This window comes from Coffea arabica, chromosome 7e, assembly GCF_036785885.1.
Source record: "Coffea arabica cultivar ET-39 chromosome 7e, Coffea Arabica ET-39 HiFi, whole genome shotgun sequence".
Lineage (NCBI taxonomy): Eukaryota > Viridiplantae > Streptophyta > Magnoliopsida > Gentianales > Rubiaceae > Coffea > Coffea arabica.
Genome location: NC_092323.1, coordinates 14,310,496 through 14,330,404, shown reverse-complemented (window position 1 = coordinate 14,330,404; position 19,909 = coordinate 14,310,496). Strand labels below are relative to the sequence as shown.

Sequence of the window (19,909 nt, the reverse complement as noted above, 5' to 3'; positions counted from 1 at the left end):
AAGCTGGCTTAAGCCAACATGCTTACAAAATGCACCCTCAAATTCACTTTTATTTCATCATCTTACATACACTAGTTATGTAAAGATGAAAATTGAGAGCATATGTGATACCACATGCATAAAATTAATAAGAATTGGAAAGACAAATACCTCGTTCACCAGAATAAGGAAAAACTGCAATTTGCAAATGAAGTGAAAAGTCTGTTTAAGCTTGTTTCGATTGCTAAATTATTATAATAATATGATTATGTGAAATAAAAGAGCATTTGAGAAATGTTTCAAGAGAGTATATTACAATAAAAAAGTATTTTAAAAATATTTTTTATGAAAACATACAATCCAAATAAAATATTTTACTTTTCTTTTGCCACATCAAGAAATGATTAATTGAAAGCATAATAGTAACTTTTTTTTTTCAACTGGGAGGTATCCTGATTTGGACAGAATTACCTGAGCAAGGCAGACTACTTTCAAGCTGTGAAAGCCCGCTCCAAGGATCACAGCACGGTAGCTCCCGAGAGACGAACCTGAGACCTGCTCCTAAAGAGTAGACTACGGAAACCGTTTGAGCTCCGCGCAGGGGGGACATAATAGTAACTTGTTGCTTTGAATTATGTGTACCTTGGCATGAAAAAATGTGATTGGAAAAGGTGGGATACATGTGTATTTTGAGGGATTATAATGTAATTAAACCTAAACCAAAAGACAGATTAAGAAAACGGATCCCGATTTAGAAAATGGGGGGCAAAACAAAGGCTCGTTTGGAACCTAAGTTTTTTGGAAGTTTGTTTAAAACTTTACTATAGATCACTGTAGAAGTTGTAGAAAAACTTACTGTATAAGTTTTTTAAAAACTTTACTGTAGCAATTTTTTAAACTAAAAATTTTTTTTTTCTTTAACTTAAAAAAAAAAATTCTCACTAGCCATTTTTTTATTCCTGTAGCCAAAAATTGTCCTCCATGCTACTGTAGCAAAATTATTATGACTTTTTCAACTACCTTGTGTCTAAATAGGTAAACATGGAGATTTTCGTATATTTCATAGTAATATGGAATCTCAAAACCTGTATGCAAATAATTGGAGAAGTTGTGAAAATATTACATTCATACAAGTGGAAAGGAATCCGGTAAACAAGTACATGACTAGAAGGCTTCAATTGCTACATGACCAAATATTCATCTCAAATATTAAAAAAAAATATCATATTATACAACTGAAACTAGTACGGGCTACGTGGGAATCAAGTAGACAGCATGAAAAAACTAGGACCTGGAGGACTATATACTACTCATTTCAGTGAAGGTACATGTGATCAGCCGTTGCATTTTGTAATTCCTTCCAATCATGGAGTGCTTCTGGAGTGACGTGGAATTGTGGCATTTGAACTCCCTCGGTACCTCTGCCATCCATATTAACTTCATCTGGTAAGTAGACGTCGTATGGCTGCATCTCCCTTATAAAATTGTGCAGTACACTGCACGCCACTACAATGTTCCTCTGTGCCTCAATAGGATAGTTTTTCATAGGATCATCCAAAATTTTGAACCTCATTTTCCATACCCCAAACGTCCTCTCTATTATATTCCGAACCAAAGAATGGCGGCGATTAAAGAATCCTTTCTGTGTAGTCTGTGATCTTCCTCCTGGACCACTCTTGAAAGGGGCCATGAATCCTGGCATGTGCCTGTACGCTGCATCAACTGCATAATATTTTCCAACCGGTGGTACTGAAAATACTGCATCCGGATTGGAAATAGCATCCAATAAGACACGACTATCATGGACACTACCTTCCCAACCAGCTCTGACATAAACGAACCTCATATCGTGGTCACATGCGGCTAAAACATTTTGTGAAAGCATGCCCTTTCTGTTACGACAGGCATTCTGTTCCTCTCTTGGCATACTTGCCGAGACATGTGTTCCATCAATAACCCCAATGCAATCCTACATATTGAATCTATGGTAAATTAAATTTGCATTTCGAAACTTATTAGTTTTAAGATGCAGGCGCGTACCTTAAACTAGGGATAAAATCGTCTATTATTCCGAATCCGAGGATGAGTAGTATCGGTGTTCCTATGTCGGAGTGCAATAGGTGCTAATCGGAATAAGGACTGGCACAGGCGGCGCACGTGTCGATGAATGGTCTCAATGGAATGCTGAAATCGCTCACCTAGCACTTTTTGTGTCAAATCATGGCTCACGCCATATAGAGCAATTGGTACTCCTTCCTCTAAAGTCACTATCACAGGGGCCCTCAGTAATGTATCTTCCTTCACGTAATATCCGGCATAGTTGAATAAATGTGGGCACATTCATGCGCATGTTGTTAAGCATCCTAATGCACTTTCCCCCCAATAGATCGTCAACCCAACACCGACCTGTGAAAGGGCATGTATGGACTAACTGCCTTGTCCTTGAAACCTGATGTGTTTGAAAGTGCCACGATAGTATTAACACAGCAGTTGCGGCTTGTCTTGCATCATCTGGGTCATCTAAATTCACTCCAAAATTTGGCGGAGCCCTAGCCATTTATGCTCTGTTTGGGCAAAACACCTGCACCTTGAAAAAAAGTGATACATAAGCACAAATAAGTCAGAAATGGCTAGGAATATGTGAATTAGTGAAACAACTCTTATATTAAAGTAGAACTCCTATTTATTATTCGCCAACTCGAAAAGTCAAATACTTGAAATGGAGAAACATTATGGTAAGTCTTAAAATGATCCAAACTACATAATGAAACAACCAAAGTGCAAATTCGTTTCCCAACAAGGAAAACCAGCATCCATCAATCACAAACACAAATCAAATGTCATTTAAACATGCAAACAAAGCCTTCCAACTGGTGCTTAACCCCTAGGCACATGCAGGTCTTACTCATCTATTTCGCTCCCCCAATCGTCAGTGCATATAACCGCTTCCAAGCCTCACTCTTTTGACTCAAAAACATCCTCCGATGGTCAGCGGAATCAGCCAACTTAACAGCTGCTTTGACAGTTACCCGATCTGGCAAGCCTTCTATTGTGTTTAAGGCTGCATCTGCCTTTGCCACAGAGTACAGGTCATCATCCACGTAAATCGTAGGAGGAGGAGCTGGAGTAGCAGCAGGTGGGGGAGATGGGGCATCTACGCTCTGGGACATGGTCCGATCGGCAGCAAAGGTCACATCCATCCAAGATAGTGCATTATTGTACGAGGTGCGACTTAGACCGGGCGGGAGGTCGCTGTCTTTGGCGGATGAAGATTCTGGAGTCTTCCTTTTCCCTTTGCCTTTGCCTTTCGAATGTTTGGCATCCGATTTCCCAATTGACTGCATAGGAGGCGTCATATCATTAGTCAGGTCCACGTGCTCCGTACCCTGGCCACCCATATTGTCATATGCTTGACTTTGCCTCGCTCTTATCTCGTCATTGATGTCAACTGATGGTTGGTTTGAGTCCCTAGCATATTGGCCTTGGGCATCCATTTTGTCAAACACCTCCGACAATATGTAGAAGACATGGCAATCTTTGTTGTGGTAAGTCTCAAAAGATGGATTCTCCTACACATTTAATACCAAAATTAACATAAAGGACGGTAAAAAATAGTTTTTACACTGTATAAGCTTATGTAATGCAAAAGAAAAAATTAATTGGAGTACCTTAATCACAGCTTGCCATTTGCTTTCGTCCATGGTTACAGTCTGAAGGAGGGAATCCCATCCGGCCCCAGTCACCCTCAATCGCATGCGATTGTATTCTTGAGTCAAATGGCGTAATGCATAATACTTCGCCTTGATTTGAACTGGATCAAAGTGGCATCCTTTTTTGGCAAATTTATCAACAATTGCCGGGAACACCTCACTCTTTAAATTACCCTTATTCATTCTATTAGCCCGTTTAAATTCAACCAGTTGGTAGGAATTAGCTGTAATTAGTCTAAGAATACAACTATGTAATTAGTCTAAGATAGCTGCTGAAATTAGTCTAAGAATACAGCTATGTAATTAGTCTAAGATAGCTGCTGTAATTAGTCTAAGAATACAGCTGTATATAGTCTGTAATTACAGACTATATACAGCTGTACATGGCTGACCATTTAACCTAGTTACTTGTATAAATAGATCAATGAAATATATGAAAAATAGACTTTTTAGCATAATTAATAACTTGGTATCAGAGCATTGGGGTTTTTTCCTTGCTCTCCTCTTCTCTGAAGATTCCAGCCATTCTTTCAATAGCCCACACTACTGAAATTTCTTCTCTAAAACACTAATCACATCACAATATGTCAACCAAACCTGATGTTGAATCTCCTAACAGCAAGAATCTCTCCACTCTAACCATACAAGATGCTTCTTCTTCCATCTACATTAAATTGGATGGCACTAATTATCGAGTTTGGTCCAAGATTTTGGAGATGCATATTGCTGGAAGGAAAAAAATGGGCTATATTAATGGAAAAAAAGCTGCACCAGCAGTAGATGATTCAAGTTATGATGAATGGGAAGCTGAAGATTCTCTTGTCAAATCTTGGCTCATTAATTCAATGAGTGATAATCTGATATCTCACTTTGTACAATGCGGCACATCAAAGGAAGTTTGGGATGCTGTAAAAAGAAGTTACCTTGATGTATCAGATTCCTCTGAAGTTTATGAGCTAATGAAGAAGACTTTTCATTTACAACAAGATGGTCGGCCTCTAGCAGAATATTACAACGAATTAAACTCAACCTTTATGGAGCTCGATTATCGACGGCCCAATGACATGACATGTGCTGCTGATATGGAAAAATATAGAAATCGTATTGCCGAAGATCGAGTTTATATTTTTCTTGCTGGGCTTGATAATAAGTTAGATCAAGTTCGCAGCCGTGTTCTAAGTACTTCTCCTTTACCAAGATTAGAAGAAGTCTACTCCATGGTTCGTCGAGAACTACAAAGACAAGTTGCCATGGGAGCAGAATCACACTTTGAGGCTTCAGCTCTAACTATTCAAAAGAGCACTCCTATTACCATTAATGGAAATTCTATAGCTTCTCAGTCTCGATTTTGCACCTACTGCAATAAGAATACACATACAATTGATGTTTGTTGGAAGAAGCATGGCTATCCAGAATGGTATAAACTTAAGCAAGCTGAGAGGAAAAATAAAAAATTTGCTCATAATACTGTTGCTCAAAACGTTGCTGCCATAGACACTACTCCATCTTCTGCTTCCCATGTGTCTCGGGCATCTTCTCAAGAAGGTATTTTTGGTTTGTCCGTTATTTCTGCTCATCCTAGCACTTGGATTATTGATTCAGGGGCTACTGATCATATGACTAGTAACTCTTCTATCATTGACTCTCTTACATCTCCACCTGTGAAGTCTGTACAGGTTGCTAATGGAAATTTTACACCAATCATAGCCGCTGGAAATGTGTCTCTTTCACCAAAGTTTTCTATGTCCTCTGTTTTACTTGCACCTAAACTCTCAAATAATCTCCTCTCCATTAGTAAAATAACAAAGCATCTTAACTGTTCTGTCATTTTTCACTCTACTCATTGTGTTTTTCAGGACAATCTTACGAAGATGACGATTGGCATTGGTAAGGAGAGGGATGGTTTATATTACTAGGAAGACAATCAAGGCATAACAATATCTGCTCGAGGTCTTCAAACAAAAAGTGGGACATTAGAAATAGAAAGAATAATCCTGTGGCATCGTCGACTAGGACATCCATCTTTTTCTTATTTAGAGCATATGTTTCCTAAGTTATTTTCCAATATTTCAACTTCTAGCTTAAGATGTGAACAATGTGTTTATGCAAAAAACCATCGTGTTCCTTTCAAAGTTAGTTTTAATAAAAGTGTCACTCCTTTTTCATGTGTTTATACTGATGTGTGGGGTCCTTTCTCAACTACTTCTACTTCAGGACATAAATATTTTGTATCTTTTATTGATGACTGTACTAGAGTCAGTTGGGTATATTTGATGAAATCTAAGAGTGATGTTTGTCATATTATTCCTCAGTTTTATAACATGATTCTTACTCAATTCAACACTAAAATTAAGGTTTTTCATTCTGATAATGGTCGTGAATTTGTGAATCGATCTCTTGCTGATTTTATGATACAACATGGCATTCTTCATCAAACCACTTGTGTTTACACACCCCAGCAGAATGGCACAGCAGAACGGAAAAATCGTCACTTTCTTGAAGTAGCACGAGCCTTATGTTTTACTATGCATGTTCCAAAACATTTTTGGGCTGAAGCTATTATGGCTGCTGTTTTCCTCATTAATCGAATGCCTGCTAAGGTTATTGATTTCCAAACCCCTTTGAGAATGTTATCTAAATTTCATTCTATTCCTTCTGCTCTTAATATTTGTCCAAAGGTTTTTGGTTGTGTATGCTATGTTCATGTTCATTCTCATCATAGAGATAAACTTGATCCTCGTGCTATCAAATGTGTTTTCCTTGGCTATTCTAATTCACAAAAGAGATATAAATGTTTTCATCCTCCTACAAGAACCTACTATGTGTCTATGGATGTTCAATTTTGTGAAAATGAGTCTTATTTTTCTGGACATATGTCTACGGTTCCTCTTCAGGGGGAGATTAAAAGTAGAGAAGAGGAAGAACAATGGCTAGGAGAAAAAAGGATTTGGATCTCAGGTATAGAGAATGCAAAGGAAAACGGGGAATCCTTAGTTTTAGATGATGGTCAGGAAAATAAAATTGAAACTAATAGTGAGAGACCCGCTCATCTCTTTGGGAAAGGATATTCTAGGAGAACAAAAGATACCACTGTTATGCCTCCTGATTCTTGTACCTCCCTTAATGATAGTACCTCCCTTGTTGATACTACCATGCTATCGAATGAATCTTCCAAGATTGACACTAAGGTATGTACTTCTTCTGAAAGTCTCGACTCATATCCTAATATTGATCAGAATAGAAGATATCCTCTTCGTGAACGAAAAGAACCTGATAGACTTGGTTTTTCAAAAGCTTCCAATGTTTCTTATCCAATTTCTGATTTTATATCCTATCACCGTTTGTCTAAGGCTAACTTGACATTTGCTCTTCAGTTGTCTTCTGTATATGTTCCTAGTCATTTTCAGGAAGCCCTTGATGATCCTAAGTGGAAAAATGCAATGGTAGAAGAAATGATGGCTCTCCAAAAGAATTCTACTTGGGAAATGGTTGAGTTACCAATGGGAAAGAAGACCGTAGGGTGCAAATGTCTCTTGATAGTCAATACCATAGGTTTGAGTGTAGCCTTTTGCAACCAGTCTAGCTTTGTGATGGCTCTCCAAAAGAATTCTACTTGGGAAATGGTTGAGTTACCAATGGGAAAGAAGACCGTAGGGTGTAAATGGGTATTCAATGTCAAACACAAGTCTGATGGGGCAGTTGAAAGATACAAAGCTAGACTGGTTGCAAAAGGCTACACTCAAACCTATGGTATTGACTATCAAGAGACATTTGCACCGGTTGCCAAGATGAACACTGTTCGAGCCATATTGTCACTTGCAGTTAATTTAGACTGGCCTCTACGACAATTTGATGTGAAGAATGCCTTTCTTCATGGTGAGTTGACTGAGGAAGTTTTCATGGATCCTCCTCAAGGGTTTACACTAGAAGAAGGAAAGGTATGCAGACTGAAAAAGGCATTGTATGGATTAAAACAATCACCAAGGGCATGGTTTGGAAGATTGAGTCATGCCATGGAGGAGTATGGATTCAAGCAAGCTTCAGCAGATCACACGCTGTTCTATAAACGTAACTACAATGATATTACCATACTTCTTGTCTATGTTGATGATATGATTGTAACAGGTAATAACAAAGAAGAAATAGAGAACCTTCGAAGCTACTTGGCCAAAGAATTTGAGATTAAAGATTTGGGGACTCTTAAATATTTTCTTGGCATTGAAGTATCACGGTCTAAGCAAGGACTCTTCCTTTCCCAAAGGAAGTATACATTGGAACTCCTAGCTGAAACTGGTATGTCTGCGTGTGAGCCGATAGATACTCCGATTGAAGTGAATCATGGCCTAGCCTTCTTTTCTGATCAGATTCCAACAAACAAGGAAAGATATCAAAGGATCGTGGGTAGACTAATCTATTTAACTCATACCAGGCCAGATTTAGCATATGCAGTCAGTGTTATTAGCCAGTTTATGCACAATCCAAGTGATCAACACATGAATGCTGTTAATCGAATCTTGGCTTACTTGAAATCAGCTCCAGGAAAAGGTGTCTTATTCTCCAAACACGAACATTTTGATGTTGTTGGATATACAGACTCTGATTTTGCTGGTAGCAAGTTAGATAGAAAATCAACTTCTGGATATTTGGCTTTTGTTGGAGGCAACTTGGTGTCTTGGAAAAGTAAAAAACAGAACGTGGTTTCATTATCTAGTGCAGAGGCTGAATATCGAGCTATGCATCATGCTATCACAGAACTCTCTTGGCTGAAAATTCTCTTAAAGGAGATTGGGTTTGGTCCAAAAGGTCCTATGGTATTATTTTGTGATAATATGGCAGCCATTAAGATTGCAAATAATCCTGTTCAACATGATCGGACAAAGCATGTTGAAATTGATAGGAGCTACATCAAAGATAATCTTGATTCAGGGACAATTGAAATTCCCTATACTAGAAGTTCAGATCAGTTGGCTGATATTATGACTCATGCTGTTACTAGTAACTTATTCAATGCATCTCTATCCAAGTTGGGCATTTGTGATATCTATGCCCCAACTTGAGGGGGAGAGTTGGTAGGAATTAGCTGTAATTAGTCTAAGAATACAACTATGTAATTAGTCTAAGATAGCTGCTGAAATTAGTCTAAGAATACAGCTATGTAATTAGTCTAAGATAGCTGCTGTAATTAGTCTAAGAATACAGCTGTATATAGTCTGTAATTACAGACTATATACAGCTGTACATGGCTGACCATTTAACCTAGTTACTTGTATAAATAGATCAATGAAATATATGAAAAATAGACTTTTTAGCATAATTAATAACTCAACCAAGTACTCCACAAATTCAAGCTCTCGCTCCATTGGAAATTGGGCTCGACCTTACCTTGATGAACCAACCTTACCAGCCATTGGTTTTTTACGCTTTATATAGGACAAATAAGATTAGCGAAAATTGACTATTAAAGATGCTAAACAGAAATTGAATGGCATCTATAGCCCCACTTCCAATATAGAGCAATATTGAAGTAATACAGATGAATCACGTGCAAATAATACCAATGAACAACCAGGGCAGCCATGAAAATCAAGGGCATACAAAATAGTTAATTCAATATATTAGTGACGGGGTTGGAAAAAGAGACGAATTCAATAATACCTTGAAGTAATTGGTGATGCAAAGCTGTAAGTCGTTCTCTCCATACTCAGACCAAGCAGTGCTAACAGAACCAGCAAGTATGAGTTTTCCGACTGTGAGCAAAAGTGAATATTAGCCCTTACAATTCTTAACAGTCCAACATGCAAAGAAAAAAAATTCTACCCCCAAAACAAACCTCTAGAAATAGATCTAGTGCGTGGCGGCATAAACCTGTTAACAAAAGAATGTATACCTATATCTCAAATTTTGGAATTCAGCAAAATTATCTACCTCTATAATAGAACAGAAAAATACGTGCAAGAAAGAAATGAAATTCGACATTCAAAATATTAAAAAGCAAACAATAGAATTTGCACTAATTCCGCTAACCCCCTATTTCACCTAAATCAAATGAAGGCATGAAAAATATTACTACTACTCATGGATTAATTAAACCAAAGCCTCAATAAGTACACAATTTAGGTGAAAAATTTTTTGTGTGCTCCTTCGAATGACTGGTTCATAACCAGATAGCTATTTGCAGTCAAAAGAATACATGAATTCAGAGTTTTAACACCTTCTTAAACAACTCCGACAAGTTACATTGCCCTTGTAACAACTCTAGCCCTATTTCACCTATTTCACCTCCGACAAGTTACACTGCCCTTGTAACAACTCTGTATTTTTCCCAGCTTATACTTTGGCATTAAAATCAATAGCTACGATCCACATAAGCAGTTTTTCGATCAGGAAGGGCAATGTTCAAATTCGAACTTAAAATCCAAAAGTTTTTTTTTTATGTGAATTTGAATGCCAATCATCACCACGTTAAGGGAGGAGAAAATCAAATTTTTCCAGAACTTAAACATAAAAATAAGAGGAATATGATTTCAAATTCAACCAACTTGCTCTAGAAATCAGTTTCTTTTAATTAAATGCAGCATCATATGACTCGTTCCCAAAGCTAGAAATGGATGGCAGCTATAGAAAATGCTCTTACAGTAAAAAAATGGCCATTGAACCACTTCAAACCAACAGATATTCTTAATTAAAATACCAGATTTCCTTTTTCCTTTTTTGCGTTACATATTCCTCAAAAATGGTCCATCCAATGACCAGAAAAAACTCTTATAATCAACACAGAGCAATGTGCTAAAAAGAATTAATTCAAAAAAGATTGCATTAAAGATTTAAATATATTGTTGTAAAAAGAATTAATCAACACAGAGCAATGTCTTACAATGATTGCTCTGTAATTAATTATTTAATCAATGTGGTAAAAAGCACATTGCCTAGAATTCTACAAACAACAAAGAATCAGATTGAAAGAACTCAAATGTCAAATATGACCGAGAGCTGCCAGTTTTCTTTGTGACAATCGGCCTAGAGATTCAGAACAGTTTGAATAAAGAAAGATTGCCGAGCCTGGAAAAGTTGAGTATGCACATCTGAATTCATCAATACTTAACGAAAATGACATACAGAGGTAATTATGCTTCCCTACTACATCGTTCAGTTTTTAATTTACACCTTCAGTATGAATTTTAACGGTCAATGCACCCAAAATACATTTGAACTTACTCAAAAAACAGAACTTGAAGAAGCAAGCTCTTTGGTGGAACAAATTCGTTGCAATCAGTCAGTCATACCAAGCAGGGAAAGGCATTCGTGTAATTAGTGGTCAATTGATGGAAATTGGATTTGACATTTACACTCTACTCTGTCAGAATGGCTATATTATCAGTACTTGTACAGCAAAATTAGGCATATTTCAAAGTAACAACCTTAGCGGCAAACAAGAAAGGAAAAGGGAGACAATAAGGAACTACGAAAAGTATTGGAGATTGTCTTACAATTTTCTGATTCCTCGAATCATTTGTTGCACTACATAGAACTGCATAAGCTAGCATCAAAATTATTCAACAGATTCCTGACTTACTTAAGAAATTGCTCTGAATTTTCTCATTAATCTCTTACCTACAGTGGCATTCATGTAATGACATCTATTACACAAGATAACAAACAACACCTATTCAATTGGTTTCATCTTCCTACCAAGAACAGGATCTTTTTGCAACATTGGCCCAGAGCAACACAGCGCATTACAGAGCAACACAGAGCAATCTTTTTGTGAAAAACCTTTAATCAACTCAGCACCCAAATTAATTCTAACAGACCAATCTTAAAGAATTAATTAACACATTACCCAAATTAATCAACACAGAGCTTTCAACTTTGTCCGAAATTGACACCAAGTATAATAAATCAACAGAGGGCAATTAACTCAACAGCCTTTCTCAAAATGGCTGCTTATTTAATACCAAAATCATAAAGAATCCAAGAGATCAGTACGCCATATACAGGGAGTAATCAACAAAAGCATCCAAAAAATATTGACTAGAATGCTGCGATTTCAGTAAAAAAAATGGAAGCGTGGGTACCTCAATTCAAAGCTATTGGCTGAAGGGAACTTACCTAAATGGAAGCACAGCAGTCTTCCCTAAACGGACTGGCACAGCTGTTTGTCGGAGGAGGAGGAGCGTGGGGGAGGGGATGAATTAGCTTCGCCGAACCTTCGTCCAGCACCAATCAAGCGCGTCTACTGTGCAACACAGAGCTGCAGTTGTTTGCCGCCGCTTCTCTTTGCTCCGATCACCTCCACACTTGGCCGAATTGCTCAGGTGAGCCGGGTAAATTACTGTATAGGGCACCGCTTCTGTGAGTGGAACAAACGACGAACAGTCGAAGTATCGTGTAAGAAAAAATTGGATTTTGGGGTTTCAAAAGAAAAGAGGCAAAACGACGTCGTTTTGCTAAAAGTTTAACAAGGGAACCCGTGAGTTTTTGTGAGTTTTTTGGGTTCCTATCGCAAAAGTTGTATAAAAACTAGTAGCAAATTGCTCAAAAACTTGGGTTTCGAACACCCCTGAAAGGAATCCGAATTTGAAAACAATTCAACTTAAAAATGATATAGAGAGATTTCAAATTATTCCCCCCCCCCCAACCTCTTTAAATTTACCATGGACGCCCCTCCTTCTCCTCCTTTGCAAGTTCCCCCTATCTCCCACAACGACGCCGTTGATTCATCCAATCCAATGGCTCAAATTCCCACTGCATCATCAATGTCCGAAGCCATCAACGGCTCAGAACCCACCAATCGAAACACAGAAGGGAAAAAGAAGAAAATGCAGAACCACCATTCAGAGGCCTCTTCAGAATCGCCGTCTTCGGGGGCTTCCTCCAGTGGGTTCCGGTCCACGGCGTCCTTGTCACACTCTTCAGCACAAAAAAGAGGGATTAGGCTCTTTGGTCGGCGCCCAAACCCTAAAATATTTTCCGGGCCGGGCCGGGCCAAGCCGGGGGATGACGGTGCGCTCGCTCTTCCTCTTGGCATGTCCATTGCAGCTATTGTTGCTCAGGTATATTTGTATATGGTTTTCAATTCGTCCGCATTTTGTATTTCTGATTGATTTTTTTTTTTTTTCTAAAAAAGATAGAAGGGAAAAAAATGTTGATGAATTTTACTCCATTGGTTGCTTTTAGTGTAAAGTTTTGATTTTTACTGGGAAAGTTGGAATTTTTGTTGGATAAGATAATCATGATCTTTGGTGTAAGCTGGACTTGCCCGGTGCTCTTATTGCAGGGTGGTATAGGTTTTTTGCCCCAGTGTCGCTGGCGATATTGTGGTGTTGCCACTACAATACCAAAATAAGTACATTAATAAAGAACAAAAAAGATATAACCTGGGCTGTTTGAGTATGCAAGAGTATGTTTTGCTGAGCTGGGAAGTTAAGATTTGGAGCGGAAGAGTGAATTTTGGGTAGGGGTTGTGGAAAATTTAGGTAGATTTTTTCTCTAGATTGATAGTGGTATTGGGATTATGTAGATTGTTTGTCCTTTTAGAAAAAGGTTGAAATTTTCTTTGGGAGGATGAGATTTCAGTTCCAAATATATGAACGATAAAGATACAAGTGGTATTATTGCCGTTTAATGGAATTTGTAAATTTTTTAGGCTTGTGCTGTTTATGATGGCTGGTGGAATATAAGGCTTACGGATTTATGACTTTCACAGTTTTCCCACTTCCGTTTTGTTTTTCTAGGTTGCTGATTTAAATCCTTCAAGAGCTTGGCCAGGTTGTATATGGGAATATACAAAATTGTAGCAAAGTTATGTGTATTAGTAGCTTTAGGGTTCACAGAAGTGACTTGTAGGTTTACTTAAAGTGGATGCCTCTTGACTTACCAGATTTAAACATGTATCTCTGTTGTATATAGACAACATTGTTAGTTTCATAAAACTAGCTGGTGCATCTACTAGACTATTCCAGAATTAGCTTGTGGTAAATTAAATATATGACAGTGGAAGGGTCTCCTTTTATATCATTTTAACTAAATAACTGATCAGAAGTCTGATCAATCATCAGGCTTTTATTCTAAGTATGCACTTACTAGTTTATCCACCAAAAGTAGGAGGCATTAGGCTTGACAAAATCCCAAATAGGAAAGTGGTTTAGTTGATGATTGTAATCTACATATCGTTTCCCTTTCCTTAATATTTGGAGGGTATGATTGTTCACTGTTTTCCAGTAGTGGCATTTGCAAATCTTTTATTTTTGCTTATCCAGATAGACCATTTCTAACTGAAGTTTTGAAAATGTTTCATTCTCAAATTGTTTCTTCTTTTGTCAGTGTTTTTTGTTTTTTTAATTTTAGCAGTACAAACTTTCAGTATTTGGATAGTCCCTGAATGTGATATAATAGTTACTGAAGAATGCATACACTTTCATGATGTGTAAAGGCTTCATTTTGCATACATTGATATATGTGGGAATTACCTTTTGCACGTGGTTGTAGAAATACACTTAATAACCAGTACTTTGGATAGAGAACCACCCTTCATTTTCTAATTTCCTCTGGCTTATGAGTTGAATGAATAATTGATGGTACGCAAATAAATTGTTGATGATAGTGTATCTAATGAACATTTTCACTGCCCTGAATGAAGCTTACAGTCTTTGCAGTTGATATATGCTTGTATTGATAGATTCAAGTTGCTTCATGCAAAGAATGATATAGATGACAATTGATTGCGTGCTTAAATCGTTTCTACTCCATTAAGATTATAAATGCTCAGATTTATGTACTCAAGGAGTCCCTCTATATAGTATAAACTACTAATTGAGCCATTACTTAATGAATTGGGAACTAAGTGAAACAAGATTGATCAAGTTGCCCTGCAAAAAGAGTTGAACCTGTCTCTGATATAAAATATACAAATCTATAATCTAATCTAGTCCCTGAGAACTTTTTTGCAATTGTAGCAATTGATATATGCATACTTGAACATATCCAGTTTGTTTTTCATTATGAGTAATAATTTCAGTTGCATGCAGGCTGCTTTTTAAAAAAATCATGTTGAGTGCTGCTAAATCCACCTTGAATTTGATGGATTTGGCTCAGGTGCTCAATTCAAGCCACTTCATTACCCTTTTTTTTGGACTTGGGTCAAAATCTAAATTCAATATGCTTTTCCAAAAAAATGTTGAAATTCTCTTATGAATTTCAATATGCTTTTCTTATGAAATTCTCTTCACCCTTTAAATGAATATCCGGTGTTTGCTTGTACGTCATTTTACATGTATGCTTCTGATAACATAAATAAACCTAAAAGATCACCTGTATGAAATGGAATTATTTGAAGTATTGTATGAGCCTGATGTTTAAGATTTTGAGCTGAATGTTGTTTGACTTCAAGCTAAAAACTAACAAATTTAAAGTTATTTTAAATTAATGCTCGAGCTTAATTCAGGAGTTGGTTGAATTTGTAACAACACTTAATTGAGCATTTGTTCAAGGCAACCCTATTTGCTTGTGGGACTACTCTGTTCCTTGAACTTGCTGTAAAATTGTTCATTTAAGAACTGAGATTGTGTGTTCAGTGGCAGCTTTGTAACCAGTCCTTACTTGAGCCCAAAAAATATGTTATTTACCTTTTGGTTTATATGGAGTATTACTTGTGGATTCAAGTACAAGAAATCCAATACTACATCACATCAAGAGAAAGAAAGTGAAGTGTATGCTCACATATTAGTAACCCAAAATTTTGTCCAATAATTTCTCATTGTAAAGGAATATGCATTACTAAAGCATACAGCTTTCTGGTATAGTAGCTTGGCTATTCCCCATTTTCCCACCTTTTCTAGTGAACACTATGTAGAAAATGTTCTCCAATGACATCCTCTTTAAAATGATGCACTTGCTTGTGTTTCTTTTTTGTCATTGCACAAAGATTGATAAATTTTCAGTTGTTAATGTAGGTTTTGAAAAGAAAAGATACAACAGATGAACATAAATTTGTGGATCATCTATCTCAGGTAACTTTTCTCAAAGAATAGAATTGCCAAGTATTCTTCCTAATCAAGAGGAAAGCTAATATGTTGTTATTGACAGGGGAATCCTCATTGTTTGTAGTCTCTCTTATATTTTTGGTGTCTCATTTGGTAAAGTTATCGTAATAGAACTTCTAGTGGCCAACTGTCTAGACCCAGTCTAGGATCCTAATGCTTCAGTTCATCAAGTGGACTCATTTGAATGGATCAATCAGTTATACCTATCACCAGTAGATGGCCTGGTATTATGCATTTTTATTAGATTCTTTCTTATTGGTCATCGAAAGTTGGATCTAATGATTCTGGATGGATCTCATTGCTTGTAGATATGCGCTGCAGCAGTCAGAGAATCTTTAGTTAATGTAAGTTGTATTCCACATCTTCTGCTGATTCTGCAGTGAACTTGCATTCCTTCTTGTAGTTCATCAGCTTGAGCAAGTAAAGTAGTTGATCCACTTGCTAATGTGTTTCTGCCCTCTTACTCACATGGAAGCAGGTTTATGGAGATAATTTTGATTGTTTTGTGGAGAATTTTGAGAAATCATTCAGGAGCACCTTGATGACTTTGCATGTAATCAATAAATCTACTAAAGCTAAAGGAACAGATAAGGGAAAAGCTGAGATATGCTCCTCAGAAGTCATGACAGTCTCTTCTGCCAACAGAGCTGGCAATTGTGGATGTGATTTGGGAGTCAAAGAATGCCTTTCAGATCCACTTCTTGCTGCCTGCAGTCATGAACAACCAAACATTCATGAAGAGATAGCAGAAAATACAACGATTGATCCAAGGAATAACAGTCTTACTGTGCATGATCAACAAATAACGCGGAATATGGCCTTCATCACTCCAAGCAGAAGCTCAAGTGGTTATAATAGCCAATCAGTTCTTAGCACCTTCGAGAAATCCATTATTGAGCAAGTTCGATCTAATGATCTCAAGGAATTTGAGATGGGACTTACTGTGAAAAAATTGCAACTTAAGGAAAGACAACTAGCTCTCAGTTCTCATGCAAACTTTTTAGAAAGGTCTAAATTGGCATTTGGCTTTTCTAAGGCTTCCTTCAAGGTTGAAAAGTTCAAAACTCAGTTAGGAGATGTAAGACATGCTGAGCTGCTTAGAAAGTGCATAGACTGTCTTGTTGTTGGTCTCTTTGTCATGTTAGGCTGTGCAGGATATGGAGTTTTTGTTTATTCCCACAAAAGAATTTCTGAGGCTACAGCATCTTGCTCACGTCTGGAGGTATGGAATGTTTTCATTGATTCTTTGATTCAACCAGTAATTGTTGATTAATCTCTCTATACTTTTCACTGTTTCTCTTTGCCATATTTGGGAATATGTCTGTTTAATAATGCAATACAGAATTGTTTTTTGCCAAATATAAAAACTTAATCTGAAGATGGAAGATCTTGTAATGGCACTGTAATTTACTGATAACCCCTCGCCTCCACACAGACACCCACCCCCAACCAAAAGCCAAAAATGCTGCCTAAAATTGGACTAGGTATATCTATCTCTTGCCATCTTCATGTTGTGCATATATCACGGTAATGATGCTATAAGTTGTTATATTGATGTTTTACAACTGACGTTTCAAACTTTATGAGCGCCATTATTGAATTTTAGAGTACCTTAGTATATGCAGTACAAGCATATCTAAGTGTTTCACTACATATGCTTATGTTTAGTCATGTCCCCACTTTCCTTTGGATTTTGTCCATGCTAATTTCCTTTTAGGTCTGGTGAAAATACTGTGGGAATGCCTTCATGAGAATGCACACTCTAGGACTTGCTTTGCCTATTTCTGCAAATGATTTAATTAGCTAGGACCAGAAAAATAATTGGAGTATCTCATGCCAAATTTAAGACGATAAGCTACAAGAAGCGAAGGAGGAAAAGAAAGAGAACAATGGGGTAGAATGATTTGGTGGAAAACGTAGTTTTATGAACATCATTGTGGTACAATGTAGTGATCTTCCTCTAGTATATACCCAGAGAAAGCTATATGATGGCAACATGCAATGCAATCCCATACTACCGGACCTTTTAAGTTTGGTTGCTAAATCTCAAAGTATTCACTAAGTTGATCCCTCTTACATTGTGGAATGTGTCTTACAAAGACGCTGTCAAGAGAACAGCTATGGTGGACAGGAGCATAAAACCTTTTATGAGTGTATAAGCCTTCCAAACATGAGTCAAGTCTTTGTTGCCTGGTCTTTCATTGGTTCATTTGTGCAACAGTTACATTTTCATTTTGTCGATTGCATGGTACTTAGGGTTTCATTTGGACCCCATTCTTAAGAACTCTGGACTTTGTCCCAATGTATCTCGCAAGCTCATATAAATAGGCAAATTAACAGCATAAACCCGTTAATTATCCAATGAAAGAGCAAACAATCTTAAACGAGTATAGAGCTGAAGTTATTCATTGAAATATAGAGTTTGTAAACTACATTTGACAATATTTTCTTTTGTCTAAAAGAAGTTTCATCGATTGGACATTCTCCATTACCACAGTTTTCCTTTTTATGAACTGGGGAGTTCATGAAGATCACTGATCTGTGCATGCAATGGCTCCATAAATCATGATCTACAAAAATTATGCCTAAATTGGAAAGAGAGTAGCCCAAGGGAAGAAAGACTTTCTTTACTATCTTGTTATATTGTCCATTGGAATTGCACAGAGCTCCCACCAGCATACCTTAAGAGAATTATTTATTGCAGAATCTGGAGAAGGTATTATTGGACCAGATATGAAGTCATTGTTTATGCCTTATAGATGCTTCAATAGTTGCCATCATGCATGAACCTATTTACTAAAATTGATGCTCCCGATCATTCAGGCTAGCTGTTTATGCATCTATGAGCCTCCATTCTGCATTCTGTGCGCTGCATAAAGATTTTCTGTTTGAACCTCTATACTCTTTTTGCTCCAGGAATCCAAGTCTTGGTGGATGCCAAAGTCAATGGCATCTTTTAACTCAGGAATGCAGATTCTAAAGTGTCAGTTTCAAGTCGTAACCCGAATGTTGGCTGGTGGTTTCATGGTCCTTGCAATTGCCTATTTGCTTCTTCAGAGATCCGCAACATCAAATCAAGCAATGCCAGTCACTTTCATCGTTTTGTTATTAGCAGTTGCCTGCGGTTTTGCGGGAAAGCTATGCATCGACACATTAGGGGGCAGTGGAAACCATTGGCTAGTTTACTGGGAGGTTCTGTGCTCATTGCACTTTCTTTCAAACCTTTGGACCTCAATGTTGTTCGCTATTCTTCACGGGCCGATTAATGTGTCAGAGGGAACCAAGAACAATCCGCGTTTTCCATATTGGTTGAGAAGATGTCTATTCTATAGTACTGTTTCTCTGTTTCTCCCATTGTTATGTGGATTTTTACCTTTTGCAAGCCTTGATGAATGGAAAGACCACTTCTCTTCACTACTGATGGATAGTGAGGATTGATTTTGGACTGATGACTTCTATATGCAGACTAGCTGCACAGTGTAGTAATGCTTGTTGTATGTATTTATGTACTATAGTCTACATTACCAGGGTTCCATTTTTCTGTGAATCATAGCCTTTTCTACAATGATGTTCAAGCAATAGTTGGCTTGCAGATGTCTGATAAATGGGCCCTAATGTAAACTTAGTTCCTCATTTGTAGCGTTAAATTGCATCAATTTTCAGCCTTTTGTTTGCAACACTAGTATTGTACTGCTTCGGTGGAGTTGAATATAGAAGAATATGATATATATATATATATATATATGCCCTATCAATTGCACGTAAATAGTAATAATGTTACCTTACATGTAAAATTTGAAATTTAAATTCAAATTGAGATGATTAACTTGTGTATACTTTGTTAATGTGAGAAAGATTTATTATTATTTTCTTTATTAAGGGAATTTTTGAATTCCTTTTTGGAACAACACATAATCCTTTTGGTGATAATGAAATTCAAAGCAAATCCCAGCCTTCCCAACTAAGAAACAGTTTCTGCAGATTCTCAATGATGACTGTTGGCCGACAAGCCAGCATCTCTAAAGCTAAAGCTCGGCAGATACTTGTTTGGACAGCAATTTTCAAAAGAAAAATTACTACGTTTTACATGAATACGTTTCTCAATTATCTTTTTACTTCACATATATCAAATCGTTACAATAATTTTTTACAAAAAATCTAACAAAATGCAATCCAAAC

General features: G+C 37.1%; 4 protein-coding genes across 7 annotated transcripts; 2 read left to right on the top strand and 2 right to left on the bottom strand.

Annotated features, from left to right (window-relative positions):
• Positions 1–1,078: 1,078 nt before the first annotated feature.
• LOC113702211 (uncharacterized) lies at positions 1,079–12,198 on the bottom strand. 4 transcript variants are annotated; one of them, XR_011818429.1, is made up of 6 exons: positions 11,799–12,198; positions 9,520–9,554; positions 3,648–9,436; positions 2,885–3,548; positions 2,020–2,560; positions 1,079–1,948 (listed from the first exon to the last, which is right to left on the bottom strand). XR_011818429.1 is itself a non-coding variant. In XM_027223283.2 (3 exons), exons 2-3 carry the CDS (start codon positions 3,870–3,872, stop codon positions 2,889–2,891), a joined length of 885 nt encoding a protein of 294 aa, XP_027079084.2. In that variant the 5' UTR covers positions 3,873–9,436; positions 11,799–12,196; the 3' UTR covers positions 2,716–2,888. The 4 variants fall into 4 exon arrangements, 1 of the variants encoding a protein (XP_027079084.2); XR_011818430.1 differs by lacking the exon at positions 9,520–9,554 and having other exon boundaries at positions 3,648–9,109; positions 9,345–9,436; XR_011818428.1 differs by lacking the exon at positions 9,520–9,554 and having other exon boundaries at positions 2,020–2,566.
• On the bottom strand, positions 1,295–1,906 carry LOC140011241 (uncharacterized). The gene has a single exon (XM_072060006.1). The coding sequence runs from the start codon at positions 1,904–1,906 to the stop codon at positions 1,295–1,297; it is 612 nt and encodes a 203-aa protein (XP_071916107.1).
• Positions 6,011–7,272, top strand: LOC140011240 (uncharacterized). Its single transcript, XM_072060005.1, has 2 exons — positions 6,011–7,209; positions 7,254–7,272. Exons 1-2 carry the CDS (start codon positions 6,011–6,013, stop codon positions 7,270–7,272), a joined length of 1,218 nt encoding a protein of 405 aa, XP_071916106.1.
• Positions 12,199–12,203: 5 nt separating the features above from the next.
• Positions 12,204–19,409, top strand: LOC140011162 (protein CPR-5-like). The gene is made up of 5 exons (XM_072059666.1): positions 12,204–12,742; positions 15,641–15,697; positions 16,039–16,074; positions 16,209–16,952; positions 18,647–19,409. Exons 1-5 carry the CDS (start codon positions 12,344–12,346, stop codon positions 19,166–19,168), a joined length of 1,758 nt encoding a protein of 585 aa, XP_071915767.1. The 5' UTR covers positions 12,204–12,343; the 3' UTR covers positions 19,169–19,409.
• The last annotated feature ends 500 nt before the right edge of the window (positions 19,410–19,909 follow it).

Excerpts from the sequence above, each read along its gene's own strand:
- LOC140011241 (XM_072060006.1), bottom strand. The coding sequence starts at position 1,906 with ATGCCAAGAGAGGAACAGAATGCCTGTCGTAACAGAAAGGGCATGCTT.
- LOC113702211 (XM_027223283.2), bottom strand. The coding sequence starts at position 3,872 with ATGAATAAGGGTAATTTAAAGAGTGAGGTGTTCCCGGCAATTGTTGAT. Across the intron at positions 3,549-3,647 it reads AATGGCAAGCTGTGATTAAG|GAGAATCCATCTTTTGAGAC; the intron begins GTACTCCAATTA and ends TTAAATGTGTAG.
- LOC140011240 (XM_072060005.1), top strand. The coding sequence starts at position 6,011 with ATGATTCTTACTCAATTCAACACTAAAATTAAGGTTTTTCATTCTGAT.
- LOC140011162 (XM_072059666.1), top strand. The coding sequence starts at position 12,344 with ATGGACGCCCCTCCTTCTCCTCCTTTGCAAGTTCCCCCTATCTCCCAC. Across the intron at positions 12,743-15,640 it reads TTGCAGCTATTGTTGCTCAG|GTTTTGAAAAGAAAAGATAC; the intron begins GTATATTTGTAT and ends TTGTTAATGTAG. Across the intron at positions 16,075-16,208 it reads TCAGAGAATCTTTAGTTAAT|GTTTATGGAGATAATTTTGA; the intron begins GTAAGTTGTATT and ends ACATGGAAGCAG.